At 42.5% G+C, this 27,442-nt stretch overlaps 2 protein-coding genes across 4 annotated transcripts in view; one reads left to right on the forward strand and one right to left on the reverse strand.

Annotated features, from left to right (window-relative positions):
• LAMTOR3 (late endosomal/lysosomal adaptor, MAPK and MTOR activator 3) lies at positions 1–9,947 on the forward strand. 2 transcript variants are annotated; one of them, XM_080915385.1, is made up of 7 exons: positions 1–136; positions 355–400; positions 1,475–1,509; positions 6,534–6,592; positions 7,980–8,113; positions 8,485–8,548; positions 9,116–9,947. In XM_080915385.1, the coding sequence occupies exons 2-7, from the start codon at positions 392–394 to the stop codon at positions 9,187–9,189; spliced, it is 375 nt and encodes a 124-aa protein (XP_080771511.1). In that variant the 5' UTR covers positions 1–136; positions 355–391; the 3' UTR covers positions 9,190–9,947. The 2 variants fall into 2 exon arrangements, with proteins under 2 accessions (XP_080771511.1, XP_080771512.1); XM_080915386.1 differs by having other exon boundaries at positions 28–122.
• Positions 9,948–15,062: 5,115 nt separating this feature from the next.
• Positions 15,063–27,442, reverse strand: part of DAPP1 (dual adaptor of phosphotyrosine and 3-phosphoinositides 1) — a gene marked incomplete at its 5' end in the record, with an annotated part of 46,954 nt that continues 34,574 nt past the window's right edge. For both annotated transcript variants that reach the window (XM_080915583.1, XM_080915582.1), the window contains 5 exons: positions 15,063–15,570; positions 17,944–18,031; positions 20,093–20,178; positions 21,273–21,335; positions 22,620–22,667. In XM_080915583.1, the coding sequence (XP_080771709.1) occupies positions 15,505–15,570; positions 17,944–18,031; positions 20,093–20,178; positions 21,273–21,335; positions 22,620–22,667 (351 nt within the window). In that variant the 3' untranslated portion in view covers positions 15,063–15,504. The remainder of the gene's footprint in view (positions 15,571–17,943; positions 18,032–20,092; positions 20,179–21,272; positions 21,336–22,619; positions 22,668–27,442) is intronic.

Below are 27,442 nucleotides of genomic sequence, written 5' to 3' on the forward strand. Positions count from 1 at the left end.
GCAAGTGCTTCCTGGATCGCCGCGGAGGTCACGAGTAATGTGACAGCGACTTGACAGGCGGTTTCAGACAGACGACTGAACTGCGGGGACACCCGAGCTGGTCTTCCCAGGCTGGAGCACGCGTGCGTCTGCAGAGGTGGCCCCTTTTCCCAACTCGGGGACAGGGTGGGTGGGGAGAGGTGGGCTGTCCGGGTTGGGCACCCGGCAGGGTCCTGGGGACCTCCCCACTCCCTTGACAGAGATCCAGAACTCTTGCTTGGCCCCGGCGAGGGTGGATCTCGTGATGCTGACTGAGGCTGGGGAGGGTGAATAAGCCCCAGGTGCACGGGAGATTCACGGAAGTTTTCCTTCCAGGAGTGGAGATTGATTCTGCAAGAGAAAGGGGTTCATCATGGCGGATGTGAGTTGACACCCCTTCCCAAGGGGAAAAGGGGGAAGGGGTAATGTGGGAGGTTTGCATGGGGCTTCTGAGAGGAGAGAGGTAGAATTTTGTTTTGTCCTTCGCCTCGCCCCCTTTCCCGGATCCGTAGTGAGAACTCGCAGGGACCTGAGTTTCTATCAGGAACGGTTGAGGTGGGGCACTCTTAGCCTGAGAGAACTATATTTTTCCCACCTCCTAATCCTAGTGGAGCATACAAGAACTCTGTGTGGGTAACTTTGGAAATTCTAAAGAGTGACTGTCCTTCCAGTCAGTACCTGTTTCATAGTACTCTGAGTACTTTCCCACTAAATAAATGCTTTTGGTATCTCATTAGGCTCAGTTTTCAATCTAAAAAGATTTCCAAAGGGTGCCCCTTTAGCAACCTATGTTCTGTGTCTGTGTGTCTGTTTAAGACGAGATCAAAAGTAACTTCATGGTGGTAACATGAAAAAGGGTACTCATTTAGGTCTGGAGATAGTGGTTCAAACCAACACACGTTTAGAGTGGAGGTCACAGTTGTTAAGTGACTTGTGAGTGTTTCTAGATGAGTGTATAATGAGACAAGATGGACTTCTGTTCTCTAGTCCTAACCATGTTCCCTGTTAAATCTTCACATTGTCATTATCTTTGTCAAGAAACTGAATATGAAAGTCGTTTATCTGAATTAGGATCATTAGAAACAGTGTTGGCCAATCTGTGTGGACATGGGAAAAGATCTATAGACTATTATTTCCAAGTGAATATGGCAGCATCGGGATGTAAATTATTATGAAGCACATGATCTCATTTTACAGTAAATATGTATTTGTGTTTTCCAATTCCGAGTACACTCAGAAATACACCTTACTAAAGTTTGACAGAGTTCTTATCATGTAGGGTCTGTGATTATCCCTGTATACATGTAACGGAACAATGAAACTGAGGCCTAGAAAAAGTGATTCAGGTGAAAGATGAAACGCCAGTTACAAATGGTGACTCCATGTCCTTTAGGGATATTGACAGGGCTCAAAAAGCACAATGTAATATGATCTTTAAAAAATTATTCTCTTTCAGGATCTAAAGCGATTCCTGTACAAAAAGTTGCCAAGGTAAGAGATTACTAATCTGTTGCTGAATAAATTCTGTATGACACGTTAATCTTACAAAATATTTTGTTTCTCCTTTTAAAATGGATATTTTATAATTGTCATGGTAATTATTTACCAAATTTAAATACATAAGTATTTATCATAAGTAATGACTTGGGTTTCTAGATAGATTCCTCAAAGCTAGAGCTGTTGAATGACTTGTATGTGGTTCAGCAGGAGACAGATGCTGGCGACTTCTTTTCTTAAAATACTATCATAGTTGTTTATTACATCATTTTTTAAAGTTCTTAAGTAAATTTAAGAAAAAAAGCCTAAACTTGCCATTATTTTTAATGTTACTCCTGGGACCTAATTGCTGGGTCAACATAATCTAAAAATACTAGGCTCAGAAAACAGTTCATACTTGAAAAAACAAATTTGTTTCCATACTGTGCTTTTATGTGCCATTCTTACTAAGGTCTTAACAGCTCTTAAGGTTAGCAGATTTCTTTTTACATATTTTGCTGATCCAAATGACTTTCTCACTTTAACTCATTGAAACTCACTTTTAGTTTAATGTAAAAAAGTTGTCTTTGTAGAACAAGCATGTCTTTTGTCTACATTCACATCTTTCTACAAATAACTCAAAACTTGTCATCGTTAGGGATGAGACAGGAGGGAGGGGGAGAATGCCAGGGTCTTGTGTTTTCACATTCCTGAACAAAGCAATCAGATTGGGTTGAACAACCTTTGAGGTCATTTAGCAGAATGTTCTATGAAATCCTTTCTCTTATCTTCCCAGTCTAAAGTTATAAGTAGCTGTGTGCGGATACCAATTGACCTCTGCAGGTTGAAAAAGATTAATTAACGTTTGTTTAGACTTGTTTGAATTGTTAGATATATGGCTTATGCTTTTACTCTGATTGTAGATCAGTGGAAATTAATAACAGTGTTCTGGTTTTGATTTATATGGTGCGTGTGAGATGATTATTATCAGTTTTATGTTAATGAATCTTTAATTAATTTTAACTAAATGAAGTAAATAAAATTAATTTTAATTGTCTTCCTCTTAATAAAAAGCAAATTACAGAGACCAGCTGCTGGTTCTTTTTTTATACAAATGGCCAACTTGACAGGCAGCAGCAGCTTTGCATGCTAACAAATGAGTGCCAATAGAAACAGCGGCATGGCACAGGCTACCCCCATGCAGGAGAGCGTTAGAAACAAGTAGGGAAGTCGTACTTGCTTTCTGACCTCATAACATTTCAAAACATTCAAACTCTTCTTATTACTGGTCACAAAGGTTTTGGGGACTGCAGACTGTCCTCTTGTGCTCTCTACAGCTATGATAACACACTGACAGAAGTCAACCTGAGGACAAAGAGTTCATTTCTTACAGATTACAGTCCATCATGAAAGGGCAGGGCAGGAATGGAAGCAGAAGGGATGGAGGAAGGCTGCCTACTGGCTTACCTTCGCATGGCCTGCTCAGTGTGTTTTTGTTTTGTATTTTTACAACTCAGCACCACCAGCCTTGGGTGGTACTACTCCAGGGGCCTGGGACCTCCTACATCAATCATAATCAAGAAAATGCCCTGCAGACTTGGCATGCCAGTCTGATGGAGAAGGCGTGCTCTGACTTGAGGTGCCCACTTTCTAGATGACCCCACCTTGTATCATCAACTGGACAAAAAACTAGCCAGCACACAAACAAACATGATAACTAACATTTGCTTAGGATACCAAAATATTAAAAAAACACTGTGAAAGTTGGCAGGGCATGGTGGAGAGGCCTGTAATTCCAGCATTTGGAAGGTAACAGAAGTTCAAAGCCAGCCTGGGCTACATGAGATTCTGTCTCAAAAGACCAATAGGACCGATAGATGGCTTGGTGGGTAAGGTCCCTGCAGTAAAGCCGGATGTGTTTGTCACATGTGTAGTTGAAGTATAGGGCACCCCACACATTGTCCTCTGACCACAGGCACGCACAGCAGATAAGAATATTTGAAATGGCAGCTGAAAAGCAAAAGAAACATTGATTCATAGAGTCACTAAAAGGGGTCTGTTTCTGCCATATGCCTTCAGATAAGGAGCAGGCATCTTTTCTAGTCTGTCCTTCACAAACTGATCAGTTGTCCACCTTCCATCCTTTCTACTTTCCATGCTGTGAGGTCCTTGAGACTTCCTTTGATGTGCCTGTTGTAATGTTGTCATCCGACTGCTTCCCTTGTTCAGGTCAGTGAACCCGCTTCCACTGAGTACCCCGGCTTCTATCTGAGCTTTAATGCTGACCAGTATGTTTACTTTTGAATTCTGACAGTCTGCCTTTAACCGAACAGAAGGTGCTATAAAGTAGGGCTACCACAAGAGGTACATGCACTTCAGTAACACTGTGAAGATGAACTGGGGATGTACCTTAGTGAGAGTGCTTCACACTTGGAAGGCCCCGGGTTCAATGGCAGCTCTCCTAAAGGGACAGAGGAATACTGGTTATAGCATAGCAGCAGGGAAGGGGTTACATCACCCTTTCCATAAGGTCTGAGACCATTTCGGTTCATATTTGCAAATCACTTCTTGGAAACAGGCTTATTTCACCCTAAGAGCAAGAAGAACAAACAAGCAATAGTGCTGCGAACTGTGGGTTTGCTGTGCATATGCATTCTTGCCATTTTTTTACAACTTTATGTGTGTGGGTGTTGTGTATGCATATACGTCTGTGCATCATGGGATGGATGGTGTCTGCGGAGGCCAGAACTGGAGTTACAGAAGGTTATAAGCTGACACGCAGGTTCTGAGAACTGAACCTGGTTCTTTGGAAAAATATCCAGTCCTCTCAACCTCTGAGCATCTGTGTAGCTCCATGAATTCTTGGTTTTAACTACTTTATTTCTGTATTTTCTCAACAAAGCCAGGTAGTTCCAGGTATCAATAAAATGTGGTTTTCTTTGTTAAATATTGTTCTTGGGTTTGTATTTTAAAACCTAGTTGTGAATGACCCTCTCCTCTAAAAGTCTCAGGTTTTTCATGTTTAACTATGGCCAGTAATTTGTAATTACATGAAAAACAGTTTGGTCTGTGCCTGGTGGAAGCTTTCAGTGCTGGCAGGTGGACAGCCAAGGTCTGAGTCCAGGCAGGACCTTACACATGCTCAGCAAACACTCAGCTACACCATCAGCCCCAGTACGATGTCTTTAATACTAATGTAACACAGTTATCTAATTGAAAATAGTTGTTTTTAGTACACATCAGATATTTTGCTAATTAATAAAATTTATTTCTTATGAATATGTCTCTTGTAGCCCAGCAGTTATTATTAGTGAAATCTATTCAACCCACTCTTTGTTGTGTGTAGAATTAGAAACAACTTTCATAGTTGTGACCTGATTTCTAAGAAGGAGTGCTTTCAAGGCTGAAACTGTTCTGCATTCTTAGGCTTGCGCACTACTCTGTGAATTTGTGAAGAACATTCTACTTGTTTACCTCTTCTTTTGGTGTATTAGTTACTACTGAAATTAATTACTGTGGAAACTAGAACTCACCCTTGCTATACAGATTTTTCTAACATTTTTTATAATATATTGAGCATCTGTCTTTTGATTTTTTTCTGAGTAGACAATATACTTATAAAATTCAAAGTTGCAGAGTTTCTTATGTCTGTCCTGTGATCATGTAGTTCAGCTGTGGAACAGAGTATCTGCTGTCAGAAGTATTTATATACTGATAAGCACACAGATAGGAGTGCTTGTGTGTGTGCACTTACGTGTGCATGATGTGCATCACACATGCACACGCAAGGCTTGCCCACACATGTTGCTTAAGGTACATTTTTCAAAACTGAAGTTTCTTTTTCACTTGATAAGACTTTAAGGGGCTAGAGAGAAGGCTCAGTAGTTAAGGGCACTTGCTGCTCTTGTGAAAAAGCACAGATGTGTTCCTTTCCTAGCACCTTTGCTGGGTAACTCACAACCACCTCTGACTCCAGTTTCAGGGAATTTGATGCTCTCTTCCGGCCCCCTACCTTCATGCATGTGGTACATTCACAAGAAGGCACGCAGAGGTTTTTGTTTGTTGGTTTGTTCTTGATTAATGGGAATATACATATTGGTGGGTAAAGACTTAAGGTGTGAGTGTGAGGACCTGAGTTTGGGTCCTTGGAACTCAAATGACGTCAGTGCTCCTATAGTGAAATGAGGTGTGGGGACAGGAGAATCCCTGGAAGCTCATGGCCAGCTAGTCTGCTATATGGAGTGGCAGCGAGAGACCTGAGGCTGTCCTCTTACTTTCCCATGCAAAATGTGTCATGCTCTCTCTCACCTCTCCCCTCCCCCCCCTTACATACACACACACACACACACACACACACACTTTGAGATCAGATCTGCTTAGTGTATAAGAAATGTCTCCCTCCTACCCCCTAACCCTGTTTCAATTACTTGATACCCTATTATTTCAGCCGAGCTGCCACTTCCCTGGGGAAGTCTTCTCCTTACAGATCTTCTAATTTTACCTTCATGTAAAATTTGCTTTGTAGCCACTCAGCTTAGATTCTAAGCTTGTAGAATATCAGGGAATGCTAAATGCCTTAAAATCTAGAAACCCAGCATCAGAAAGAGTGTGGGAAAGAAAACAGACATTTACCTTTGTCATTATCACAGCGGAACGCTTTTCTGCTTCTATAAACCATGGAACGATAAAACATAAACTCTGCTCTTCAATAATAAACACACGTGTTAAATGCTCCCAACATTTCAGTAGTACACATTCATTGAATTTCTAGAGAAGTTTCCATAAACACACCTGGGGACATAGTTTAACCAATAGGCGCACATGCACACACACATTTTTCATAAACATGCATGAAACAGGACAGGGGACTTAGCTTGGTAGCAGAGCCCTTGCTAGAGTGTGCAACTCCCTCGGTCCTATAGTGCAGTGAGAGTGAGAAAACAAATATATGCATGCTTGAGAATTACCACCACGAGTCTGAGATACATATTTGTAGAAATCAAAATGATTTTGTAACACTAAACTTTGTTTTCTCGTAGTGTGGAAGGGCTCCATGCGATTGTTGTGTCGGATAGAGACGGGGTGCCTGTTATCAAAGGTAACGCTCACCACTGCATGCATAGGGCACGCTTACTTTTGACAAGAATGGTCTATATTTAAGTAATTTAAAATATGGAGAGCTTATTTCAACAAATTGGAAAGACTGTCTTAGTTGTTTGAGGAAGTACGTACTCGGTCTGTTGAGGACTTGATGGGGAACCTTTAGTGAAGTGTTCCGTGTAACATCTGGACCATGAGCATCTAGAATTCCTGTGAATCTCTGTGTGCACTGACCATAGGACTGGTTTTCCATTGAAGATGTTTATGGCATAATACAAATGATTAAACATCTCTTTAGTGTACAAGACAGGCAGCCAACCCTAAACCACAGAACTAGCTCACACTGGTGGTTTTTAATCTTGCAGGTTTTTGCTTCTTTACTAGAAATATAGTTCTTAAAACTTTAATGTCATTATTATTTTAGTTGATCGGAATCTAAGAAGTTTTTAAAAATATAGTGTGTTTTGACGACATTCACTACCACCCCAATCCTCCCAGCATGGTTTTGTCTGTCCTCAGCTTTCTTTTAGTGCACATTTGCTCTAACAGAAGTGTGAACTCAGGTTGTTTGCTCTTTGTATATTCTGACATGATCAAAGTGGAATTTGCTACTTTCACTTACCAAAGATTAAAGATGAAATAGTATCTTACCCATTTGTTTACAATTTCTTTTTCACATTGGGACAGACATATGAGGTAAGTTTAGACATCTGGATTAAAACATGCTTTAGAGGTCACCTGGTTTATTTCTTCCATTTTATCCATTAGCATGGTCAAGTGCAGAGAGGATACTGCCTGTCCAGAGCTGGGCATTCAGTTGGTGCCAAGACATGATAGAGTCTCTTGACCACGTGCCACCCACACAGCGTGGGCAGCTATGGACGGGCCACCGTCCTCTTCTCACCCAATAAAGAGGGCTCAGGCGACTCTCCAGCCCTTATGTTCTTTCACGGAATCTCTGTGAACCACCAAAACTCCATACTTAGCAGATGCAGCTAATGCTAGTCTAGCCTTAATGAGTGAGAGGAACATGAAGCTAGCAGCCATCTATTGCCTTTGTATGAAATCAGAAAACTTTCTAGCTTTTTCCATTTGGTTCTGTCTACAGTAGAGTACTGTACTGTAGTATAGTGATTTATTTATAGTCTCAGATGACCAGAATATTCATTTTATTACGTGTAAGTCAGCATTTCTTCCCTGAGTTAGTTATGGTCAAGGGCCTTCTGATTAAACGATTTTCCTCACCCAAGTTGGTGAGACCCAGTTAGTGACAGGGTTTTCAACATCGTAAATGTAATGTGCTTTTACTGGTTTGTGTTTTTTAAAACTTGCTGTTGAACTCTTCTAACCATACTCTGCATAATGTATCTAATCACTCATCCCAGTGGCTAACGACAGTGCCCCAGAGCATGCCCTGAGACCTGGCTTCTTATCCACTTTTGCCCTCGCCACAGACCAAGGCAGCAAACTTGGACTTTCAAAAAATAAAAGCATCATCTGCTACTATAATACCTACCAGGTCTGTATGCTCAGTTACTGGATGCTTTACTGATTTCACCTGCCGTTTTACGTCTTTTGTATAAATTGTTTTTAGTGTAAGTTTAAATTTTAGTATGCGGGGGATAGAATTTTTAATATTTAGCCTAAACTAATCTTTTTTAAAAAGGAATAATTATTATAAAAAATACTTAAAACTTTAAAAATAGAGAGCTTATTATGCTATGAAGTGTTAGACCATTGTTAACTCCAGTAGATGGTGCCATTGGCTTACGTAGCTGTGGTTCTACACAAGCGCTCTGTTGTGACAGGTGAGCATTTGACTTGAAAGGTGAGCGATCAGCAGTTTACACTGTGTACTTGCAACAGTGCAATTTAGCTCTTTGTTTTCAGGTGGTTCAGTTCAATCGTTTGCCTCTGGTGGTGAGCTTCCTAGCCAGCAGCAGTGCCAACACAGGTATGTTAGAAGGGCCACCGATGCAGATGGTAATCCTCTATAGCACTGTGCCTGTGCGGTGTGACAGATTAGGTCTAACCGTGAGACCTGCATCTCTGTTTTCTCTCGAACTCAATTCCCAGTTCACACGTCTGCCTCCCTCCCGGGCCTGGTCCATCTCAAGGGTCCTTTTCAGATGCTCTTGAGATGAGGCAGGACACTGGATTGTTGCTGTAGAAAACTAACCAGCTCAGTGTTGCATTTCCTGCTGTTTGTGACTTTCTTTGAAACAGCCTACAAAAAGGAAGGGTTGCAGAACACAAACTGAACAGAACACATACCAGGAATGTATGTATGACTGTAGAAATGACTTAATTCTCTAGACCAGTCAATTAAATTACAGTGTTGAGATTTTGAATACTTGGAGACAAGTTGAATGTGATTGAGAATTTAGAGATACTTTCTTAGTGTCTTTTCTGTCACTGTGGCGAAATACTCTGACAGAAGCCACATGAGGAGAAAGGGTTTATTTTAGCTCAGAGTTCATAAGTAAAATTTTCTAACATTAATTTTTTAACTCTCTTTTAGGACTAATTGTCAGCCTAGAGAAGGAGCTGGCTCCGTTATTTGAAGAACTGATAAAAGTTGTGGAGGTGTCTTAATCCGGCAGCGGTTCTGATGCACGCCTTGGCCTCACTGCAGCAACCCTGGACAGGCCAGCAACCTTCAGACCACAGTAGTACGCGCATCTATGTATCCACAGGGCCGCTTTTCCACATTACACTAAAGACGAGCCTATCGCTATAATTTATAGACAGACAGATCAATTGTTATATTTATGTGTATAAAAATCTTTTCTTACTTAGTGAGACCTGGGAACACCACAGAAATGGTTCATTCTATTGCAGCTCCCATGGAGTTAGTGCGGGCGCCTGACAGTGAGTAGTATCTGTCCAGTGCATCAGGGTCGGACGGGACAGGGAGGCCCTTGAGCCAGCAAGTGCACCTGCTGAACTCTGCTCCACTCCATAAGCCGCAGACCCTTTTACTGAGAATATTAATTAGGTCATATTTTTCTTAAGATTCTATTTTATTTCTTCGCATTGTGAGGAAGATGAAATGGCTTAGTAAAAGTAATTAAGTACAATCACTAACTTTCCTCTGTTCTCAGTGTAGATGAGTGTGACTAATGGATCTGATTCTTCAGGGTGCTGCTCTTTAGTGAGAACGAAATCACTGCTTATGATTTCCTTTCTGCTTTCTCTGTAGCCGTGCTTCCACAATTATGTTCTTTGTACGACTGAAATGCATGTCACTGAATTCTGTTTCCATTATCAGTATGTATATAAAAAGGACAGGACAGCCATTTTTATACATGAGTATAAATAAAACAGTATTTTTAAAAGTATAGAATGAGCTCTGTATAGGCCTCTCTTTTTGGACTTTGAAAAGTTTAATGGACATAATTCTGTCCTTCAGTTACATGACTAAGCAATGAATAATTCTTATATGGATTGTATTGGAGATTGTTGTGTCTAGTATAAACTGTCAAAACCCCCTACCCGTGAGCTTGGCTGAATTTCCAGGAAAGACGTGATGTCTGCTTCAATGTCTGAGGCTCAGGAGTGGACAAGCTGCTCCAGTTTGGGCTCTCCGGAAGGGGTATGGCACACGAGCTGCTGGGTGCCAGGCTAGGCTCCCACAGTGGGGCGGTACAGCTGTACACACCATTGCCTTGTAACATCTGCTCTGGGGACGCCTGTGCTGGTGCTGTCCTTAGGAGCTTGTTGACTGAGACCCCTGCTGCTCGTCCTTTCCCTCATTTTCCAGTACATTCTGAGATGAACTGTGAGTGTGGTGAGAAGCACACAGAAGGCACCGCAGCCTAAAGCAGCAGGAAAAAAAGCCAGAATGTTTTCTTGTCTTTAGGCAGCTATAAACTGTTAATGAACTCTGAGATGCACCCATTAAGATACAGAATTCTCATTGAGTTACCACTTAACAATGTCAAGGAAATTGTTGCTAGTGATGTGGTGCATGAAATAGAAAGGTAATTACAGGTAGCAAAGGTAGAAAACTTAAGGTTGTACCTATTTAGTGTTGTGTGTACATACACACTTGTACACATGTGGGGCTCAAAGGCCACTTCAGGATTCAGTTCTCTCCTGTGATGTATGTCTGGGGATTGAACCACACTCACACACAATTATGAAAACAAATATTCAAATATTTTTTAAATAATTGGACAAAACAAAGTGAGATTCTTAGGGAGGAAGTTGTAGCGGTTCTCAAGCAGATCAGTAGGGTTACACGTATGTGCCAAGGGACCAGCTTTGGTTTAGAGAGGGGTCCTGAGAGAAGGCTGGGAGCCTCGAAGACAAACAACAAATTGAGGGTCCAAGCTGCTGTCCTGTGCTCCAAACAGCTTTCCTGCTTGTTTTCTCTCAGCTCTACATTCATTCCTCTGACCTGCTTTCCCTGGAGATCTGCAGACAGCTCTTTCTCCACATTCTGCTTCGAACAGTTCTCTAAGCGGTTTTCTGGATAGCTAATCTGCAGATCATAAGCCCAGTCTTTTATTTTACATATTAATTCTGTCTTTTACATCAGGTTTCCTATGAATATCCTATGAATCAGCATCCGGTAACCCCAACACCTAATTCCTAGGAAACCTCAAGCACACATCATTTTCTTTTCTTTTTTTTTTTCTTTCTTTTTTTTTTTTTTTTTTTTTTTTTTTTTTTTTTTTGCATCAATCAACCTTTAATGTCCAAAAGAGGCGTGGGTGCAGAGCATAGATGTGGCAGGGTCTCAGTCCCTGCACCGGAAATGAGAGATGAACAAAAACAAGACACTTCCAACTGGCCAGAGTCTGGGAGGGCAGGGAGAAACACAGATCTGAACATTCATAAGAAAAGTAAAACCTAAAGTCAAACATTCAATCTTGTGCCCAATAAAGGTTTGAACTCCGTCACCACCAGTTCCCACCTTCCCCTGCCAGCACTGAAGAAAAATAAAAGTTCAACACACACTAAGGGCTTAGGAGGAAGGGGCATTCTCCAGCCTTCCCCCGACCCCCAAGAATGGGCTGGGGAAAAAAAATAGCTAGATTTCCCCACCCCTTACAGTGTCAACCCTACACGAGTTCTGAATGTGATTCCTAGGAATCAGCAGCTCAATTGGCAATGACAACCCCCACTCATCCCAATCCTGTCACCAACAGACAAGGTTTCCCTTGCACTTCTCTCTGGGATCTCCTCCCATTCACAGCCCTTCTCCACCTCCGGACCTGTTCCAAGGAGCCCCTCCCCCCATTGCTTCCATTCTCACTTCCCACTAGAAACCAGACACTGAGTGCCCCCTCCCTCCAGATCCAACTCCAGGACAGATGGCAGTATAGCCATCCTGTTCTGGGTGACCTTCCAAAAACTTTCCCAGGAAGCAGACAGCCATAGACAAAGCAGTGTCCAAGCAAGATGAACTGACGGGAGGGGGATGGTTTGACACCAACCTGAAGCACACATTTTCTAAAACTTTAACATTACAGAAGAATTCAGAGATCTACCTGCCTCTTCAGCACAGATGAGAAGCTAGCTAGGTGGGACCCTGTCCTAAAATTACCATTTCTAGCACACCTGGGGGCTTGGACTTGCTATGTCCAAGGCTGATCTGGAACTTGGGAATCTGCCTGCCTTTGTATCTGACAAGCTAGCTCATAGTGTAGCTGCCTCTGTTCCTTTAGATTTGTGAAGCCCCTCATATAATTCATGTTGCATCCTTATTTTTGCATCATTGAGTGTACTGGCTGGTTTTGTTTCAACTTGACACAAGCTGGAATTATCACAGAGAAAGGAGCCTCAGTTGGGGAAATGCCTCCATGAGATCCAGCTGGAAGGCATTTTCTCAATTAGTGATCAAGGTGGGAGGGCCCAGCCCATTGTGGGTGGTGCCATCCCTGGGCTGGTAGACATGGGTTCTATAAGAAAGCAGGCTGAGCAAGCCTGGGGAAGCAAGCCAGTAAGTGACATCCCTCCATGGTCTCTGCATCAGCTCCTGCTTCCTGACCTGCTTGGGTTCCAGTCTTGACTTCCTCTGGTGATAAACAGCAATGTGAAAGTGTAAGCTGAATTAACCCTTTCCTCCCCAATTTGCTTTTTGGTCATGTTTTGTGCAGGAATAGAAATCCTGACTAAGACATTGAGAAATGATATGTTTTTAAACTGATGTTTTTAGAGTTACTTTCCACAGCCTTAAAGGCTGTTCTGAAGGTCCCAGGGGTTATCATTTTTGTTGTTGTTGTTGCTAAAACATTAGCTACACCTTCGCCTCCTGGACACCTGCTGTCTCTGATTATTATGGAGTCATTAACGTTAGCTGGGAGGACTTTCCTTAAAGAAGGAATGTAAAAAATGTCCATTGTTATACAAACAAGCCTTACACCATTGGCAGCCATTGACACTCTTGGAGGCTACGTCCACTGACCCTGTCCCAGGAATAGAACCCTATCATTCTGTCCCCACCAAGGTCTTGCTGGACAGAGAACAGACATGTATTCGCTTTAAGGGTTTGGTGTGAGATACTGGCACATGCAACTGTCATAGCCCAGACACCGAGGCCATCTCCACTTATGGCATTTTCCAGTGACCTTTCAGCTACTGGGTGAGTCCTGCCCATACTCTGTTAACTAAACATTCCAGGTCATTCTGTTGCAGGTAGAAAAATGAAGTCATGCTTGGCAGTACAAACAGTGTTTTGAGTAAATCACTAATATATCAGTATGTAGTAATTGGTCTTTTCTGCCTTATTCTACTTCAAAAGCAATAAAAACATTTTAACAAAAATTGGACGAGTACAACAAAACCATGCACTCTTTATTTAATGAACAGAATGTTTATAAATAAACGTATTTTACAGAAGGTAAATGGAATATTTAGTACAGAAAGATTGTTTCTAAAAAGAAAAAAAAAAAACATTTTAAGGAGACATTTGTTACTTTTTACTCCACACAATGCATTTTATCTTGACATTGCTTTATTTCATATACTACAAACATTGCAAGTTACCGCCCCCCATTGAGGCCAGATGTTCTATCATTGATCCACACCAGCTCCAAAAAGTCTCTGAAACAAACAAAAACTTAATTTCTTAGGTGTTTAAACAACAGGGAAAGATATTTACCAAGGTTCTATGAATGAATCTTGACACCAACTTGAGAAATACCAAGAGTAGAGTACCTTCTGGATGTGTCCCTGAAGGTCCAGAGATGCAGAGATGCGCATGCTGACCTAATGGGTGGGTTAATCCATCCCTGGATCCGGATCTGAGCAGACTATTAGGAGGTGGCAGAACAGGGAAGCATGCCACTCAACCTGTATTTCTGGGGACTCTGGCCCTCTCCTTTCCTGTGACTACCTTGTTCTGCTTCCTGCCTGCTGATGTGAGCAGCTATACCACACCGCACTCAGCACACTGGGCAGACACATCTTAGAACCATAAAGTAAATCATTCTATAAATTGTTGGCTCAAGCATCTTGGTCACACTGACAAAAGAGGTAACCGTTGTCTTTTTCTACCGCGCAAGAACAGAGTTCCATCAGCTCTGCATCACTTGCTGGCTCATTACTCATTTGTATCCCTTCTTAAAAAAAAAAAAAAAAGCCAGATCAATAATGACTGGAAGTTAAAAATCTGTTCCTGACTTCTGAACACCAGAATGTCACTGCAACTCAGTCCTGGTCTTCCAGTTCAGCTGCGTATCATGGGTTTTACAAAAGCTTAATTTACTCCCTTTCTAGGAAACAGAAGTTGCCTTTTAATAATGTTTGGATACTTCCTAGCAATAATCTCACACAGCTGACCTTTGGAAAAGAGACAGAGCACAGAGCACACCTTTTATGGAGAAGTCTAAATGAACGTGAAGAAACGACAGCCGAAGAGTTTTAATTGGTGCTTATATTTGTAACGATAACCACTAAACTAAGCGGTTCACTACCACCCTACTCTGTGTGCGTTCTGTTTTAAAACATCCCTTCCCTTTCTTATACATTCACTTGCTTTTTCCTAATCACTCACCCACAAGACATGTCGTTTTCAGTTTATCGTTAGAAGGAAAGGGTCCACTGGATTTGTATCATAATTTCTGTGTGTGTGTGTGTGTGTGTGTGTGTGATGTAGGGCCATACATGCTGCCACATACATGTAGAGGTCAAAGAACAACATTATAGAGTTGCTTCTCTCCTCCTACCTTTGTGTGAGTTTTGGGGATCTCACTCAAGGTTGTCATGGCATGGAAAATGGTAAGATGGCTTACCAAGCCATCTCTCCGGCCTGATTCCTAAGCCTTTTAAAAGGAGTGTGTGTGCCTGGATTTACAGGCAGGCGTTTTTTTTTTTTTTTTTTTTTTTTTGAGCCCCTGGATATGGGTCCTGGAAACTGAATTCAGGTTTTCTGCAAGAGCAGATGCACTTTTAATAGCTGAGCCATCTCTTCAGCCCTATTTGAGGTTTTCGTATATAAACAAAACAAAAGCAACCCATCCTTTGAATGTCCTTGGTATTTATTATCTTAATCTGCTTCCTACAAGCACAGCCCGGGGCTTCCTGACGCACTGCTGTTTCCTTGCTGCTTGGAGCATGTCCTGAAGTCTAGTTGTGCTGACCTCGACTCGGGGCAGGACTCCAGGCAACTAAAGTCAACAAGCCTAAGCCACTGGGCGAGCTCTTGTCTTGCGCTGTGTCTGAGAGCGACTCCATCTGGAAGTTAGACAGTTGCCATCAGCAGGGCACTGCATCTGTGTTCCCAAGCAGATGGCCAGGTCCTTCCAGCTATTTCCCATGAATCAGCAAACGGCATGCAGCTTCCAACCAGGATCTGCTTTTGATTTGTTTTTTAGGGAAATCCTTCGGTGAGCTTTCCTCTGAAGTCTGCCACAGATCGGACACCTGGAACGTGCAAACTTGCCCTTGAGCAAGAAAGTTCTATTTGAAGATAAATGACCGAGATCGGACGGTGTCTTCTTGGACCAACTGTTTTCTTAGTTTTGACTGTAATAAAACACAGATACGGCTGTTATTGAATCACTTAGATTCTGAAATGGTAAGGAAGAAATGTTGAGCAGTAAAGAGACATACAGTTATAAATTGCCATGCCTCTACCGAGCTTTAATGTTTGTTTTTTAATTTTCCTTCAAGACATTGTAGAGTGCCTATTACAACAGGTACAATCCGGGAATCTCTCTAATGCTTCCGAGAAAGCATGACACACCAGCCAGTCAAAAGGAGGACTCGGGTTGCAGCTGTGACTTACAACGATGCTGATGATACACTGTTAGGTGGAAGGGACAGGTGAAAACCACCTGAGATGGGCTGTGTTTTGTTCTTAAATATCCAACTACCCATGGAGAAGTCTGAAAGTATACACTGAACTGCTTTTTTAATTTAAATTTTGTATAATAATTATGTGTCATTTGGATAATGACAAAACTTTGGGAATGAGAAATGGGACCTGTTACAGGATATCTGATCACACTGTGAACCCCGAGACTGTGTTGCTTACTGGAAAAACTTGTTTCTAGTTGCAGTACAGCTCAGACCTTAGTGCGAATCTTTAATCCCAAACAATGAAGATAAAGTCGGTTTGTAGAAGGAAGCAGCCGTATTTGAAAGTGATGTCTGACTGAGTGGCAGACAAAGTGACGAATCAGAGAAAGATTTGAGAGAATAAGAAATGCTTAACTCTCAGGAGAAGAGAGAGGGAAGGGAAGCTACTTAAGAGAGCAGCTCGGAATGAGAGAGGGGGCAGCTTTACCAGGAGAGTCTTACAGTGACAGGTTGCAGAGAAACAACCAGATTGACACAGGTGAAGACAGGAGGAGCCAGAGAATGAGAACAGATTGAGAACAGATTGCTAGAGTCAATTTGAGGCCAAGCAGGGCAATTCAGGAGAAACCTGGAAAAGCTAGATTGAATCAGTCAGCTCGAAGGAGTTTGAGTCAGAGCAGCTGAGCTGAATCAGCCAGCCAGAGAGATCAGAAAGAACTAGGAAGGGATGAGCTTATTCAATAGTCTCAGGGGGCTGAAGACATTCTTGACCCAGATAAGATTGTATGGATTGACTGTAGGCAGGAAGTCTAGGTTAGCGGACAGAGGCAATAAACCTGCAAGATGACAGTTACGTTAGGGGGATAAACATTACTTTTTATAGGAGTCATTTCAGCCCAGATTTGCCATGACAAAGCATTTCTCCCCTGAGACTCAGCAGTCTCAAAATGGGCACTGTATTAACTTGCACTTCAAACAAAAAAGACAAAAACAAACAAAAGAACTGGCCTCTTTTTTTTTTTTTTTTTTTTTTTTTTTTTTTTTTTTTTTTTTTTGGTGGAGAGGAGCATTTCTATCACTGAGCTACAAGCCTGGCCTTAAAGATAGCCATTTTCAGACAATGCCTGTGGACTCTACAATATCACACACCACACAACACACACACACACACACACACACACACAGTGATTAGAAAAAGATGTCTTTGAATACAACACAGGTTTCAAGACGGTATGCTATGGTTTGACCTACGTTTAAAGGCCTGTTCCCGAGGGTGGTTGCATTATGTAATCAGGACTTTAAAAGATGGGACTTCCTGGGAAGTCCTGAGGTCACTGTGCACTGCCCCTGTTAGTGAGAACTGTTCTGAAGAGAATTCTAGAAGTCTGAGCTTGACCGCAACCCCCAGCTCATCTCTGGCTTCCAGTTTGTGACAGTTTCCATCCTCCACAGGCCCCTGTCTTTATGTCCCACCAAAACGGCTGCATCAGAAGCTCATGGGAGCGCTCTGCCCTTGAACCTCAAACACTGGGAAACTCCTTTACTTCCTAAGTAGCTTGTCTCATTATTTCATGAGAGAGACAAGCCGAGTTATATATTACACTTCCAGGAAATGTTCGGCCACCAACTCCCTGTGGTGTGCACAGAGGAAAACGTGAAAGCAGGACAGTAATACACCTTCGGTAATTTGGTAAGACACACGGGAAGTGCAGTTCACACTGGGAACCGAGTTACTCCCTAAGCTCCCTCCTTGACAACTTAAAAGGCTCTCCAAGTTGAAGCATATGTCAGCATCTCTTTGAGGCCTTCCAGGGCAAACATTCTCTTCCAGAGGAAATGACAATAACCAGTACACCTTCCAGGGAGGTTGCCAACCGCTCTGCTGGGCACAGGCTGAGACTCAGGAAACCACCCTTCCTTCTTACAACCCATCTCTCCTCTGGAACCCATTCTTCTCCTTAAGAAGGCGCAGATTCTTCCACAAAATCTGGAAAGAGCCTTCCTTTTGACTCTAGAGCCCGCTCTGACAACTTGTGGATACCTGAAGTCAACACGTTAGTTATGGAGACAGGACAACCGGGGGCTTTTATAACTCACCAACTTCCAGCGCAGTATTTTGATCCATTCATCGGCTTCAACTCCCGTCTTTGCACAGAGATAAAATGTTCGGAATGGAAACACTAAGCTGATGGAACAAGAGAAACAATGTGAGGTGGGTAGTCAGTATAGCTCGCTGTATATGCCTGGGTTGAGTAGTGTACTCGCCTTTCAGGGGAAGGAGGGGTGCTGGGGCTCCTATAATTAGCATGGTTAACTCTGAAGAACTGGCATACACAGCCATTCCTGTCAGCAACTGCAGAAATACCTAGGAGGTTTTAAGTTTGTATTATTGTCGACGAGATTTATTATATCCCAGGAGACTTCAAAGAAGAAGCTTATGTCTGGGGTACACCCACAGCCTTTTGTTGGCTTGTCTTCTGTGGAACATAAGTTTACTCAGCAGACCTCCCGGATGGTCCAGAGCCTGTCTGTGAGTCAAAGGCAAGCCAGGCAGGCTGCAGAGCTCATGTTTACTGGAGCTTTAAGGAGGGTAACACTTCCTCCTAAAGATGTAGTCAGCTTCAAAACAGAGTAAGAAATGGGGTAGGGGACAATGGAACACCTCAGTTGCTATTTGACAAGGTTTCTTACCATGAGTTAGTCTCTGCCATTAAAAAAAAAAATACAAACAAAAACAAAATCTTTTCATCACAAAAGATTGGGAAGCTATATGATAATTTTTCACTTTGCTGTCTTTGACTATTAAGTCAAAATCATTTGAGTGATAAAGTTAGCCTTAACCATCTCCCGGTCATTCTTTCTATCTGTATAATCGAGATACAATCTATTTTTTTCCTGCCCCCCCATCCTAGGCTGGCCTTGAACTTGCTACATAGCAGAGGATGACTCATGATCCTCCTTCCTGGAGCTGAAATATCATCTTAATGCCAGAGCAGTACATCTTGTAGCTCTCAGGCCTGTGGGTGGGTGGCTAAGTAGATGGGGTGGGGAGAGAGGGAGGTTGACATCTTCCATGTGTGTGGTGCTGAGTGTAAACTGGTTCCGGGATGTCACCAATACTCCCTGCTGCAGACATGATTTGATCAATAAATTCACACAAATCTCCCTTTTCTCTGGACAACAAGTGTAATTAGTTTTAGCCAGTTGTGATCATGTGATGGTTGCTTATGTTTCGGCTAGTGAGTCAGGCTGAGACCTGACAGGGCAGGGTTTCCAGGGAAACGCTGGCTTTCCTGCTACACAGGACCAGGCAGAGCTGATGCAGCTTTTGTCCTGTCTGCGAGGATACATCTCTCTTCCTGTCTGTGAAAACCTGAGGGGAGAAAGTAGCCGCTTGGATCTAAAGGAGGCAGCTGGGAAGAATCAAGCGAAGGGTAGAGACCATGCCTGGGACTTTGTCACAGCCCAGCTGCCCCTCAAGAGTTACTCCAGAGAGTCCAATCTCTGTTAGATCAGAGACAGGCGGTATCAAGATGTCTGTTGTTCACTGATGCTGTAAGTTGCTTACTTTCTCTGTGTGACAATGAAATTACAGTTCTATTTATAATATCTTTATTCTATGAAGGTCCACAATCAGGATGCAGCTTTCTTCCAACCGGCTTAGGAAAAGAAGCGATGATGAAAAGTAGTCATTAAAGAGAAGAAAAAGAAAAAAGAAAAAAGTGGTCATAAAGAAAACCTGGCAAGGTCTGAGAGCGCCAAGTTAGAAGAATAGCTCACATCTCTCAGCTTGGGTACGGTTTGACAATCTTTCAAAAAAAGTTGATGAAAAAGAAGGCACTCCTGTTTTGATCAAGACACCGTCTGAGAAGCGTATATACTGATATCCTGAGAGATACACTGATCATAGCACGGCAAACACACTTCCTCTGTTGCTAGGGTCACACGGAGCCCCAACAATACAGACCAGACCTCCACAGTCAGTGAAATGGTAACAAAAACTGAAAGGAAAATCTCAAAGCAGTACGGTTGCTTAAGCCGTGAATGAACGTCTGAGTGCGTCCTTGCCTGAACCTAGCCAACCCGCCCCTTTGTTGAAGCCGCCTTAGATGAGGCATTGTGGCCTCTGCAGCTGGAGGTACTCCTGGCTCCCAACACCCTCATATGAGGTCCCTCCGATCCAGATGTGTACACGTTAGGATAGATGGCTTTTTTTTTTTTTTTTTTTTTAATGAAAATATCTTACCAGAAACAGTTCACTCGTTCCTGTGAGTAATCAAATTGAACAGCTGAGCACTCTGTTAGGTCTAGGATCCGAATTGGTTCTGGTGACTGAAAAACAAAGCAAAAACAAAAACTACGTCACATAAATAAACACATGTGTGTGCTTTATTCCTCCCTTAACAGTGTCATTAAGATACCAAATGGTGGCAAAGCCTGACACAGGGAAGACACACACTGGGGTTTGGGGACGGCTCTTTCACAGACAAAGCACTAGGAAGACATTTCTGGGCTACACAGAGGGCTCAGTGGTTAAGCGTGTGACCTGTTCTTACAGAGAATCTGTGTTCAGTTCCCACCAGGCAACTCAAAACTGCCTATAACTTTAGCACCAAAGGGTTCAATGCCTCTGGCCTGGTACCAATACTCACACCCACACACAGACACATATTCATGCACACTACTTAAAAAGAAATCTTTAAAAAAACATGCCATTTTTGTCAATTTACATCAGATACAGATTTTTTAATACATAGAAAGGAGCCATATTTTCTTCCATCTTTTTAGAAACTTCTACTATTGCAGAAATCTTGTATAAAAAAGAAAGAAAGAAAGAAAGAAAGAAAGAAAGAAAGAATGAATGAAAATCATCTTAAGTCGGCATGATAAAATGGACCTGGGCAGTGACTATGCTTTTAATAGAAGGGGAAATTGCTTCCTGGCAAGAAAGGCAAGGGAAGAATGCTGTTGTCCCGAGCTGAGGAAGCATATACTGTGCAGAGTGGACAGCTGCACTGAGCAGTCAGCAGCTTCTGGAGGGAAACCTCATGCTAGCAGAGTCAGAATAGATCAGGGATAAGAGCCTGGATCTTGGGCCAACAACATGGCTCAGCAGGTAAAGATGCTTGTGGTGAAATCAAGTCTGATGGCCAGACTTTGATTCTTATGAACTACTCATTGAAAGGAGAGAGGCAGGTCCATAGGTTGTTCTCTGACCTCCAGACAAACTGTGCGGCCAGTGTGCCCAGCCCCCCTCATAATTAAATACTAGTTGAAAAGACCTCCAGTCTCTAGACTCTAGTTTAGGAGGATGACCAGAACCTCACAGAACTGACTTCTGGGGGGGGGGGGGCTGAGGAGGATGGAGGAGGAGTGAAGTGGGGGCTGGGGGGGCCTGTTGGGGGCGGTGCTTGTGTCTTTCTCACCATCTGGTCTTTGAAATATTTCAATTCGTTCCTTTGCAAAGTGAACCATCTTGTCTTCCAGGTCTGAGGAAGGAAATTTTAAGTTTGAATATTAAAAAAAAAGTAATATCTAAAGTTGATAGTTTATTTTCAATTTAAAAGTATATAAAAGATTAGATAAAATAAGCCTAAAATATTTTGGGGTATTATTCTTGAGAAAAGTTTCAAAATAGCTATAAAAAAATAAGATGAGTCTATGTTCCAAGATCACAATAAATATCACTAGAGTATTTAACTGAATAGATGCAGCTGCTGTAAATATTCAAGGTGATTTATAACAAGCCATTTACGTTTCTATTTTATTAATGCTGTAATAAAAATTGGTATCAGCTTTGACAACTTTCTATGGGCTATATCCCCACACCAGAAATGTATGTATATCTCATATATACTCTTGTAACTTCATTTATATATAATGTATATATAAGTGCATATATATACCCAATGCATATAAAGTGTCATTTATTATTATTTATTATTATTATTTCAAAACTGATACAGTTGAAGTTTAAGATCCTTTATCACGTGACACTCTGAATCTTATCTGGACTCACAGCGGAAACTTGTGGCTGTCTATTTCCTTACTACATCTTAACAAAGCCCTGACCTGTCTCAGCTAGCAATACACCCAGTTAAAAGAGACAACAGAAGATTCCAGAATAAATATCCAGCAGGCATAGTTGTTCATGCCTTGTAATCCTAACACTGCAGATGCTGACAAGATTGTATGCTTGAGGTCAGCCTGTGCTCTAAGACCCTATCTGAATGGGAAACAAACGAATCAATAAATAGGTTACAAAATGAACATCTCCCGGTGAGCATCCAGACTAGTGAGAACTGAATAACACATGACTAGGTTAGACTCCAGCTGCCTGGTGCTCAGGAGAGAGGGTAGGACTCTGACTCCTTAAAATAGACAAGAGCTGTGACATGTAAAACTCAAACAGAACTTTAAAGGCACAACTGCAGGCAGGGAGCAGGCAGGGGCCTGCATTTGTAAACTGTTTACTTTGGTATTTTATAATGTAATTTTTTTCCTAAGCGCCAGTGACGTGTTTAGCCTACCTTTCAGTAACATTTTTAAACGTCTGACATTTTTGTTGAAAAAAAAAAAAAAAACCAGAAATCCTCAAGAGCTAATGGACCCTTCCACGGAACATGCTGGCTGCGCATATGAACTGCAGGTGACTTCTCACTGGGCTTCGTCCGAGAACAGTCATTTCTCAGATAGCATAAGTGGCTCAAAATAAGTTTATACTTTTCCTTTTTTAAAAAAATCTGTCAAGATGATGAACCACGCTCCCTTACCTTTACCAGACCGCCCTGCTTGGTGAGATAACCTTCTTTGGTGCCCAGCTGCAAAAGAAAAAAAAAAAAAACAACCTGGAATGAGGCCCAGAATGGACTCACGTCTGGCCTTGTACTTCAGCCCCATTTTATCTTGCAGCGCAAGGCGGGTGGGGAAACCTTAAGCCAGGCAAGCACTTTGCACTCAGCTGCAGGCTCCCCCTGCCCTTCCTTCTGTCCTGTTCTGTGAAGAACATGTCTGCCACTGATCTTTAACCGACCCTCTCTCTTGCAGATGCTGTGAGAGACACTTTGCAGACTGGGTCTCCACAGGCGGTGATGGAAAGGCCCTTGATTAACACAAGCGGGTGATTTGAAAAACAACTGACCACAGGTGGTGCGGGTTAGGGTGCTGGGAAAGCCAGCAGCTTGTACCGGTGTAGGAAGCTCTCTCGTGGAACGGGTGGTTGACACTCTGATTGGCCTGTTCACACACTATGAACTGAAACATTTGATAAAAACACTGAATCTGTAATGATTATCAGCCCCTAAACAAAGCATCCTATTAACCAAGTTCCTGGCATTTAGATGGCTCTGGGTGTGATAAGTAATCTAATATGAAGTACATGGTGGGGGAGGGGAGGATGTGGATAATTTATGTAAACACTGTGCCATTTTATTTAAGGGTCTTGGACATCTAAGGACATTGGCATCCATGTGGGTCTTGAAAATACTGACTGATACTGGGGGATTGCTACATTTGGGACGGTATATTCAGAAAAGTAACAGGATTTATTTTAGGGCTCTGTTTTTGACGTTTAAAAGGGGAGCTAAGAGGCAGAAATAGCAATATTTGTTGTATTCCATAGTCTTCCTTCTACAAGGTCCTCTCCAAAACCATCTCATGAGACTCACAGTCCACTCCAAAGAACCATGAGACTTGCAACCCATGGAGAAGAAACTCAGAAGTGCAAATGTATTTATGCCTCATCTATTCAAAATGAGATTTGAAATGCAGACAAATCGTTCGTTTTAATTAGTCTCATTAGTTTAATTGTTTCATTAGTTCAGAAGTAACAGCAATGGATTATGGGAATGGTGTGAACTGTACATAGACCAGGGGCCCTAAGATCAAAACCTTCACCATCCCATAACCTGCACAAACTGAACTCCTGGGATGTTATTTTGTTCTAATGTGACCTCACGATCTACCTTTTGTTATAGAGGAGAAAACAAGACCTGGGAAATGACTACGTTGACTTTAGGTTTCTTTTCATGGGAGTTTCTAGAGTGTTCTTTCCTGAGGTGAATTCTTCCTACCAAAGAGAAAGAGGAACCATGACGTTCCAAGAAATAGCTCAGAACCACTTGTGGAATTTTGGCGACAGAAGAGTCAAGATGAACTTCCTGTATGTGCACCTTAACCACGTTCATCGACTCTGCTGAGTCTGACGTCACTTCATCACTGTGAGCTCTTTGGATATTGAAGAAATTAAATTTAGGGGCCGGAGACATGGCTCAGTGGTTAAAAGCCCTTGTGGCTCCTCCGGATGACCCGGGTTCAATTCCCAGCACCTAGATGGTAACTCACAACCCCCTCTAACTCCAGCTCAAGAGATTCAATGCCCTCTTTCCCTGGGCATAAATGTGGTGCATAGGCATACCTTAGGGCAACACTCACACAGCATAGACTTAAAATTGAAAAGAAGTAAAAGAAAAATTAAACTGAATTAAGTATTAAGAAACATCTTTAAGATGATCATTTTGGTTTGTTACAGGTAAGGGTCTATAGAGACAAAATAATGAAGGTTAAATAAAAACATGTAAAGGGGCCTGATAGAATTAACCGCTAAACTCAAGCTAAAAGATAATGCTATGGACTCACTATGACCTTTAAGTAGTATACTAAAATCCAATATTTCCTGTGGTTTTGATGAAATTCTGAAGATGTTTGATCTCAGAATACACAGAGTCTCCAGAAATGAGCACAGAAATAAGCATGGCAGGCTTATTCTTGAACACAGGATCTGTAGCAGGGATAACATTTGGAACAGCTCCAGGTCAGGAGCCATCTAGATGTTTAACAATAAAGGATTACCATGAGGCCTCCCTCACTGTTTTCCAAACATCCAAAGTCCTCACATAGAACGAGCATGTGGGCATTGGTGGACCTTGGCACAGAGTGGTGGAGCCCAAACAGAGAACAAGGAGAACCTATGTGGATGGGTGACATTAGCTGGGGGAGCGGTGGCTTGGGGTGAGGGTGGGGTGAGGGGGAGTGGGGGTGGGGTGAGGGTGGGGTAAGAGCTTCCTCCCAAACAGGTGAGAGTGGCAACCAGTGTAAAGTAGGCATCTGCAGAGAGAGAGAGAGAGAGAGAGAGAGAGAGAGAGAGTGGGGAGGCAGTGGCCTGGAACTGATCACAGAGTGAACAAGCAGGAAGCCAGGTGGGGGGATGGGCAGCTGAGCAGCAGATGGACATTGCTTACAGTCCATTGATCAACGCATTGTAGATAATGGGACCCATATTCCTCCCTGTGGGAGAAGTGTGGCAACCATGAAAACCTAGAATGAGCCTTGTGGCTCTGATAAGGATTTCAGTGGTTGCTGTGTATCCATGGAGGGAAGAATCGATAGACGGACAGATGGATGGATAGACACAGATATAAATCCATAGGTACACAGGCAGACACAGATATTGTTTCCTTATCTCTGAGCAGGTTGCACTGTGACATTTCAACCAAAGCAGGTACATATGTGGTTCAGTATAAAGTTATTAAAGGTGTTCCTTTTGAAAAATAGTTGACTTTAGATATCACACAAGGAAAGCACGGGCCACAACTCTGGGTCCCCTTGCTATGTCAGAAAGTAAAGTTATCCGAGTGTCAGGAGGCTGTGGACACACAAGCCACCCTGAAAGGCTTCTCACTCACCAAATCTCAGACAATTTTGAAAGATCAAATAAATTGGGCCAAGATCTTAACCCACCAACACAGAACCCTGGATCACGTGGGAAATAAAGAGCCTCTCCTTACAGCGGCTCGGCAACCAACAGACATACAAGAAGCAAGAACGTCTGAGGCTCACCACTCTAACCAGAGCAGCGGTTAAGACAGCTAATAAACACCAACTGATGAGCAAAAGTTTAGTAAGTAACAGAGCGTGCATGTTCATAATTCTCAGGTAGACTAATAAAGAGTCCTGCAATCTTTACTATTAACAACAACAACAAAGAGAATAAAATGGCCCTAAAGTGAAGAGAGCTGTCGGACGCCTCTCCCTTGATCAGATCAAACTTTCCTTACTGGGGGAACTGCAAACCTAGTGAGCCTGAGGAGGCAGGCGGTGGGAGGCTTGAGAGTCCCTTGTGGTGCTCCCACCAGACCACACCCTCCAATCTGATCATGACTCCATGACAGACAAGCCAGTATGGGGAAGAGTTTACGAAAGAATCGGGCTTTGATTTTCAAAAAACGAAAGGGGGGGGGGGTTAGAACTCAAGGAAAAGCAGGCTTTTGGACAGGAAGGATGATCAAGAAACAAGACACATAAGACAGAGGACAAGATCGGGACAGGACCGTTGTGCTCTAAGGGGCTGTATGGGGGTTAGCAAAGCTCACAGAGATGTGCTGATACAATGGTGGCATAGCAGCTTCCTAATTCCGATGGTGGTGTGTGGTCTGGCGAGCAAGTGTCTTTGTCTGTAGGAATGCACGCTGCTGTGTGTAAAATGACCAGGCATCCTATAAGAAAGTAGCTTTTACATGGCTACAGGTAACAAAGCTTTTTTAGATTATTCTTGCAATTATCCTGTCAATTCAAAATTATTTCAAATCTTAAAATGTGATTAAAAAAACAACCACAATCAACCAGAACGACTGTTTTAAGTGAAGTGATACACTAAATAGTCAACTATTAAGAAACTGACGTCATGGTGTTTTAGGAAACCATGCAATGTATGGAAGATGTTCACAGGGTAGAGTTAAATGGATATATTATAACTCTGCAATAAAGAGCACACACACACACATGCACAGACAGAGACAGAGAAGGATACACAGGGACACACAGATAAACATGCTGGAAACATACAAAGGAGGCATCCAAGCACTATCACACGTCATAGATCATATAACAGAGAAAGATCTCACAAAGCAAAGGAAGCATCCTTTTCTGAAGGAAAGCGTTGTGAAAAAGAAGCTAAGGAGGCATTACTCTCACTAAGCTAGGCTGGGTCAGGAACTTGACATACATTGTCTCCTGGAGCATAACTACACTATCATCATGTCTGCATCTTCCTGACATCTTGACGGTGACCAGCTTGTGTCCTAAGTGGTCTCCTTGCCTCTAACTTAGCAAGTCCACTGAACACTTAGTAGTTAGCGGGTCTCTTTTAAATGTGAAGACTTCAACTAAGTGGATAAGATACTCAGACTTTCTCAGCATCCAGAACAAAGCCTTTGCCTAGAGCACTGAAGGACAGAGCTGCCTCGGGGCCAAGCTCACTGCTGGACCTGTAGCTTGCCTCAACCATCCTGCTGCTGGCGAGCAGCTCAGGCTAACTCTCCTGTGACCTTCACCTTCCCTCTGGCTCACCCCTAGCAATGCTCACCTTGTTGGTCTTTAAAGCTCCACTGTACAATGTCTGCATCAGGGATCTCCTGTTACTTCCTCTCTCTACGCTGCCTTCTTACTCTTTGATGCCAACTGTTCCTTTATTAAAAGATTGCTTGTTGACAACTTCATACGTACACATAGCACATTTTCTCCTTCCTCTAAATGACATTTCTGCTCCAATATTTGGTGTTACATTATGCTGACTGTTGTCTGTGACCTGCTCTATAAT

Source organism: Micromys minutus (assembly GCF_963924665.1).
Source record: "Micromys minutus genome assembly, chromosome: 4".
NCBI lineage: Eukaryota > Metazoa > Chordata > Mammalia > Rodentia > Muridae > Micromys > Micromys minutus.